We start from the raw sequence: 7,728 nt of genomic DNA, 5'->3' as shown, positions 1-7,728 counted from the left end.
AAAAATCTGAAAAATAAATGACGTAGGCTACACATACTCCCGACCATGAATGGTGAATTTAAGTCATCCCTATTGGCCACAGAGGAGCTAAATATTCACTGGAGCTATTCTCTGATTGGCCAGACGAGAGCTTCTAAAGATCTTAAATCCTAGAGAGTGAGAGAGAGAGAGAGATTGTGGGTGAGAGAGGGAGTAAGGGAGAGAGAGATTGGTGGAGAGAGAGAGGAGTGAGAGGGAGAGAGAGAGATTGCGGGGCAGAGAGAGTGAGAGAGAACGAGGGGAGGCATACACCGCAGTTTGCAGCAGTATCTTGTGTGAGTTTTGCCTGAAGAAGAATGCAGTGTGTGGTATTCAGACTCAACCCAGCTGGAGTACCTGCGCGCTGATCCCAGACTGGAGGTGTGAGCGGCTGAGGAATGTCGGGGCTTCGTCACCAGAGACAAAGCTGATCCCAGCGCGCGGGGATGGCGTCCCCTCGGCTCAGGGGCATTGCTGGGGAGGTGCAGAGGCTGCAAGGTAAGAGCTTACTCCCCCCCTCCCCTCACTGAGATGTGACCTACCTACAACAGTGAAGACAGAGACAGGATGATGCAGCAGAAACAGAGATATGATGAGTCAGCAGAAACAGAGATAGGATGATGCAGCAGAAACAGTCTGCCGCTCCAGCAATAACTCCCTATAACAAGCAGGTGTTCAGAAGCACTGGAACAGTCAGCAGCTGCATGGGTTTCCTCCTAATTCAGCTTCCTAATGCAGCTTCCTAATGCATACTTTGACATCTTGACTGGATACTACGTCTGCACAATTTTGATTCCTAATTGAAAACTAAAGTAATTAAACATTTTTAACTAAAGCAATTGCAAATGCTGCAATTATCGTGCAGCTCGCGGCTTTGTGCCAGTGGTTAATCTTGTCACATCTACGCTAGGCATGCTCACAAATTAAAGGAATTATCCGGAGTAAAATGCACTTTAGATCGATTTACGGATGATTGGGAGTACATCGTTGAGTTGACATCAAATCATGTCATTCGGATGTGTTTTGAGAAAGTTCGATGTTAGCGTTTTTTTAGTCAAAGCTTCGTTAGCGTGGAAGTGAGAAGGGCATATTATTTCGCCGCTACAAAACGCTATTTTTATACCTCTTCTACAGTTCCAAACAACATTGCACTTACGTGGTAGTGAGTAGAGGGTCCCTAAAGCCAAACCGGTATCCCGGGTCTTTATGTGGTCGGATAGAGAGTCCAGAATGAATTTCATCAAGCCAGTACCTTTCCGAAATGTTGCCATCTTTGCTGCCATCTTCAGGGGAAAGTCCATAGGAGTCGATTGCCAATTGTGCTCTGAAATTCACAATTTAAATTCGCCGTTTAAAAAAAAAAAAAAAATAGTCCAGTATTTCTTTTGAAATTGAAATGAAGTTGTATGGACTGGACTTTTTTTTTTTTTTTTTTTTTTAATGGCATTGTGAATTTGTTGAAATTGAACTGTAGAAGAGGTATAAAATAGCGTTTTGTAGCGGCGTAATATGCCCTTCTCACTTCCACGCTAACGAGTTTTGACTAAAAACGGTAACATCGAACTTTCAAAACACATCCAATGACATGATTTGATGTCAACTCAACGGATGTACTCCCAATTACCCGTAAATTGATCTAAAGTGCATTTTACTCGGATAATTCCTTTAAAAATTTAACTTAAAGTGAAGTTTAGAAAACTGAACTGAAGCTTGACTTTCACCACACAAATTGCTGTTTGCAAGAATGCTGGGTTGCTAGAATGACCAACATAAGCTGACATGGCCAGTTAAACCAGCAGTGTAGACCAGCAACACCAGCTAAAATGAGATGAGAAAAAAGAGCTTTGCTCAAACATCATATCACAGCAAACCACCTTAAGCTGGTCAGGCTCTTTTTTCAGCAGGGAGCAAGAGCTGGAAGAAAACCAGCAAAGACTAGCTAAAAACAGCTACCAGCATAAGCTGGTTTTTAGCTGTTTTTTTTATCAGCAGGAAACACTCTCCCTCCAGTTTAACATGTTCCCTCTGGTTTAAGAAGTTCCTTCCAGTTGCCTCTGATATGTTTTCTTTGATATCTCTCTCTGATCCCTGCTGAAAAAAACAGCCTGACCAGCTAAAGGTGGTTTGCTGGTTGACCAGCTTGATAACCAGCTTGTTTGACCACCCGATGATGGTTGGCCTGCTAGACCAGCAAAACTCTTGCGAAAACATACCTCCAGCTGGTTTACCCAGCTTATGATGGTAATTCAGCTGGTTTTGCCTGACCATCTTGCACCAGCTGTATCCTCAGATGGTCATGCCAGCATGTCCAGCTGATGGCCTAACCAGCTACAACAGCAAAGACCAGCAAGAGCTGGATGAAAACCAGCAAAGACCAGCTAAAACCAGCTACCAGCATAAGCTGGTTTCTAGCTGTTTTTTTTCAGCAGGGGTCTATCTGATGTCTCTCTCTCTGAAGTTTCTCTGATGTCTCTCTCTCTGATGTCTCTCTCTCTGAAGTCTCTCTGATGTCTCTCTCTCTGAAGTCTCTCAGATGTCTCTCTCTCTGATGTCTCTCTCTCTAATGTCTCTCTGATGTCTCTCTCTCTCTGATGTGTTCCAGATGAGCAGGAGGCTGTCCAGAAGCGGACTTTCACTAAGTGGATTAATTCACACTTGGCCAAGGTAGGACCGGTGAAGTTTGTGTTTTTGTTGTGCCTCTGTGCTTCTGCCTTCTGTTGTGAGTGGGCTGTGTCACTGGTCATGGGGAAGCTTGGTTGTTGTGAGTGGGCTGTGTCCGCTGGTCATGGGGAAGCTTGGTTGTTGTGAGTGGGCTGTGTCACTGGTCATGGGGAAGCTTGGTTGTTGTGAGTGGGCTGTGTCACTGGTCATGGGGAAGCTTGGTTGTTGTTAGTGGGCTGTGTCCGCTGGTCATTGTTGCAGAGCAGCTCAGATACTTAGGGCCAATCTCAATTCTCTGTTTTACCCCTTCCCCTTCCCCTATCCCTTCATCTTACCCCTAGCCCTTGTCCCTCGAACCGAAAGTGGCAAGACATAGGGGTGAAGAATATTCCCCTTGGAAATGAGATACCACTAGCCAACCATAAGGGAGAGCGGGATGATTGAAACACTTGAATTAACGTAATTTACAGAGATCGTACCACACTGAAAGCTAATATTTTGTCACTAGCAACCTGTCTTCTGTCAAATAGGCTATAATTGCATTTTCAGCTCGGAATAAAACCGTTCAGGAATTATTTCAACAACAGCTGAGCGTGCCTATGTTCGTTCGCAGCCTTCCTTGGTCGAGGTGAATGAAACAGGGATGGGAATGTAAACATCCCACAACTCCTTTGATATTTTACAATAATATCCAAATGGTCGTTACTTGACATCAGAAGCAATTGCTACCTGTAATAGCCTATGCGAGGAGTCGGCAGCAGTAGGCCTAAGCAGCATTCATATCAGGCGAGCGGTAAAAGTTCAGCGAATTTAGCTGCTGTTGGACTTTACATTTCTGACATGGTATGCTGCCAATTCATGGGTAGACATGGAAATATGTAAAATCGCGAGACATTCAAAATAATGATGTGCTGTTAACATTCACAAAACAGCGATTTTTTTTAAACTTCCTCGTGAAGAACAGGACATTCAATATATGGTCACAAGATTGAATGCAACATAAAACAATTACCATTTTAATTTTATAATCCTTTTTTACAATCAATGCCAACACTTCATGTCAATGAATCTCTCGGTGTGCTTGTTTTTCCGGTGTGAGCGGTGTATGTTGGGTATTTCTCTTACCCCTCGGTTTCAAGTAAGCTCCCGACCTTACTTGGTTTTAAGGGGTATCTACCCCTTGCCCTTATCCCTACCCCTTGATCGAAATGAGAATTGAGATAGCCCTTCGTCTCACGTGCACGCGCAAAACTAAGGGGAAGGGGGAAGGGGTAAAATAGAGAATTGAGATTGGCCCTTAAGCAGATTTAATCACACTGGACACAATGAGACCCCCCCATCTGTTATGCTAAGCCTGTGCTGTATGTTATGCTAAGTGATAGTGCTAAGCTTTTGATGTATGTAATGCTAAGCCTGTGCTGTCTGTGATGCTAAGCTTGTGCTATCTGTAATGCTAAGCCTGTGCTATCTGTGGTGCTAAGCCTTTGTTGTCTGTAATGCTAAGCCTGTGCTGTCTGTGATGCTAAGCTTGTGCTATCTGTGATGCTAAGCCTATGCTATCTGTGGTGCTAAGCCTGTGATGCTAAGCCTATGCTATCTGTGGTGCTAAGCCTGTAATGCTAAGCCTGTGCTATCTGTGATGCTAAGCCTATGCTATCTGTGGTGCTAAGCCTGTGATGCTAAGCCCATGCTATCTGTGGTGCTAAGCATGAGCTATCTGAGCTTTGTGTGGTGCTACACCTGAGCTGTCTGAGTTATTTGTGATGCTAAGCTTGTGCTATATGTGGTGCTAAGCACTATTGCCTTTGACTGCTAGTGCCTATTGTCTGATGTAATTAAACTAAACAAGTTTTATTATCCATTGGGAATGGAGATGATAAATGAATAGAAACTATCAGTGAGGCATTAGAGTGCATTGAGAGTTATGGTCTGCACTTACTTTGCCAGGCTGGCTGACACCATGGATGGCATATGTACTCTCAGTTGCATATGTGCATATGGGCAGCCTGTCTTCCTAACAAAAACACAACTTTGCGTGTAATTTATGGAGGGCAAGTCAAGTCAAGTCACGTTTATTTATAAAGCACTTTAAAAACAACAACAGCTGACCAAAGTGCTGGACAGGCAAGTTAATACGACTTGATAGACAACAAAAAAGACAACAAAAAGTGAGGATAACAATATTTACAAGCAAACAAACAAACAAACAAATAAATAAAATAAGACAATCAGGCTGTGTTAAACGCCAGGGCATAAAAATGGGATTTTAGGTGAGATTTAAAAACACTCAAGGAGGGACCCAGGCATATATGTAGGGGCAGCTCGTTCCAGAGCTTCGGTGCAATCACCGCAAAAGCCCGGTCCACTCTGCTCTTTAACCTAGAACAACCAGCCGGAGTTGGTCAGCAGACCTAGAAGCCCTAGAGGATGTCTGCACCTTCAGGAGATCTGGGGCCGTATTCACAAAGCCTTTTATCTTACCACTAGGAGTACTCCTAAATCGCACTAAAAGATTTTAGCTAGGAGTTTTCTCTTAAAAGTTATTCACAAAGCCTTTCAGACCTACTTTTAGTATGGAAAAATGAAAACTCCTAAACTAAGAGTGAGTCTTCGTTGCTATGGATAACGTCCATTACTCATGGACGAGCTTGACTGAAGTGACCACCTTGATTGACTGATGATTGTTACACGGGGAATGATTCCAAACACCTCCCTTCACGATGATGAGTGACAGGTGACAGAGTAGAGGAGCAGCACAAAATTTCTGGGGGTGCACATCAGCGGCGACCTCTCCCTGGACCACCAACACAGCATCACTGGCGAAAAAGCCCAGCAGCCCTCTACTTCTTCTGCGCCAAATTGAAGAAGGCAAGTGCCACGCCTCCTGTCATGACTACATTCTACAGAGGGACCATCGAGGCATCGCCTCCAGCAGCATCACAGTGTGGGGCGGAAGCTGCACAGATCAGAACAGGAAGACCCTCCAGCACTGTTAACACAGCTAAGAGGATCATTGGAGCACCACTCCCCTCCCTGCAGGACATTTACACCACCCGCCTCACCCGCCAAAGCACTAATGATTGTCAAGGATACAACCCACCCTGCACAAAAACTGTTCAGCCTCCTGCCCTCTGGAAAGCGTACAGGAGCCTCCGCTCCCACACCACCAGACTGGCAAGTAGCTTCATCCACCAAGCAATCAGGATGCTGAACACTCCCACCTGCCAGCCAGGAACCTAGGAAACTAGGATCCTGTCTACCCTAACCCCCCTCCCCCCCAACACCGCCCTGTGGAACTGCACTGTGACTGCAAGGCCTAACGTGTTGCTGCTTCACATCAAGCCTGATATACTTGAAATTACTGCATACTGCATATCAATGTAAATATACAGGTCACACAAGCACAAGTTTAAACTTCATGTAACTGTTAAGACTATATAAATATACAACACAACTACCTTTATTTTTTTTTTATATATATGTCCTATATTTCTATTTTGATACATACATGTTCTATATTTCAGTCTTGCACTTTAATTTAATGTTTATTGTCTATGACTATGTCTATAGTATGTCTATGTCTGTATTTAAAGCATGTCTATGTCTGCATGGGAAAGTAAGAAACGAAATTTCAATTCTTTGTATGACCAGTGCATGTAAAGAAATTGACAATTAAAGCCGACTTGACTTGACTTGACTTGACAGGTCGAAGGACGGAAGATGATGAATAACTGAATAAAAAGGCCTAGCCTAAATGAATAAAGAGTAAGGCAAAACAAATAGCCTAGTAGCCTAATGAAACATACGGATTGATGCAGTATCTTTGCAACAATTGATTAATCTGTCACCATATGCCTACGTTTGCAAAGAGGAGAACATTTTAATTTGATTCACAATGAAACGTTACATTTAATTTACATGTTAACAATGAGTAGTTTTGGTTGTTGTTGGTGGCGTTATTGCGTCTCTTTTATGCCTACAATGCAAAATTGTTTGTTGTTTCAAAACATCGCAACGTGAAATGCCACAAAAAGCGGTTTGACTTTTGACTTGCTGCAAAATCGCTGACTGCACCTTTAAGTTGGTACATTAAACATTACTACCAAATCCTTTTGGAAGTACAGCAAATTATAATAAATTAAATAGATCTTTTTTGTAAACAAAGATTTTAAATGTAGTTGTTATTTCAAAGAAAATACATGTATGTTTCATTTATTTCTGACAAAGTGCAAAGCCCTCCGCTGTCTGTTTTTTGTATGAAGCCCACCCCATAACAGACAAGTGCCCAGACAGCAAAATCATATTGGCAGATAGCGGACCGCTGGTGGTATGCCACCGGTGGCGTGACACTTGTGGTCCGCCGTTGGACATAAAATGATAAATGGAGTAAACTGTAACTGAACAAATGAAAAAGATTTTAGACCAATAGTGGCAAAATAATGGGCAATTTGTCTGTAACCCGCCAGCGGACCGCCAGAGAACCAATGAGCAAAATGCCAGCGGACCACCAACTATGCCCCCAATGGACCGCTAGCTATGCCCCCAATGGACCGACAGTGGTCCGCCAGCCTCTTGCTATCTGGGTGGTTATGATTAGTCACCCCATAACAGACAAGTGGTTATGATAGTCACCATAACAGACAAGTGTTTTTGATTAGTCACCATACAGACAAGTGGTTTTGATTAGTCACCATAACAGACAAGTGGTTTTGATTAGTTCCAGGGATTTTGATGACTTTGGAAATCATTGGTAATGTGCAGAGCAAAATCAAATGCGCTCTGGTATTCATCTGGGCCCCAGGCTGAGCTTTTGCTGTGTGTGTGGTATGTTTGTGTGTGTGTGTGTGTGTGTGTGTGAGGTTTTACTTCAGGTTATTTCAGACGTCATGTGATGTAAAAATGTGTTCAAGCAGTTTAAAGAAACGGAGAAGGACACACAGCTTGGAGTGCAGCTCAGTGTGCCTCTTTCAGCCTTAAGCCTCGGCCTTCAGCTGCCTCATGTGATGTGTGTGTGTGTGTGTGTGTGTGTGTGTGTGTGTGTTGTCTGTG

At 43.5% G+C, this 7,728-nt stretch overlaps 1 protein-coding gene across 1 annotated transcript in view; it reads left to right on the top strand.

Annotated features, from left to right (window-relative positions):
* The first annotated feature begins 247 nt into the window (after positions 1-247).
* Positions 248-7,728, top strand: part of syne1a (spectrin repeat containing, nuclear envelope 1a) — a 302,008-nt gene continuing 294,527 nt past the window's right edge. Inside the window, 2 exon segments of the mRNA XM_048249742.1 lie at positions 248-516; positions 2,621-2,682. Of these exon segments, the coding sequence (XP_048105699.1) occupies positions 465-516; positions 2,621-2,682 (114 nt within the window). The 5' untranslated portion in view covers positions 248-464.

The sequence above is a fragment of the Alosa alosa genome, chromosome 8, assembly GCF_017589495.1.
Source record: "Alosa alosa isolate M-15738 ecotype Scorff River chromosome 8, AALO_Geno_1.1, whole genome shotgun sequence".
Classification (NCBI taxonomy): Eukaryota; Metazoa; Chordata; class Actinopteri; order Clupeiformes; family Clupeidae; genus Alosa; species Alosa alosa.
This window is presented reverse-complemented; position numbering and strand designations above follow the sequence as displayed.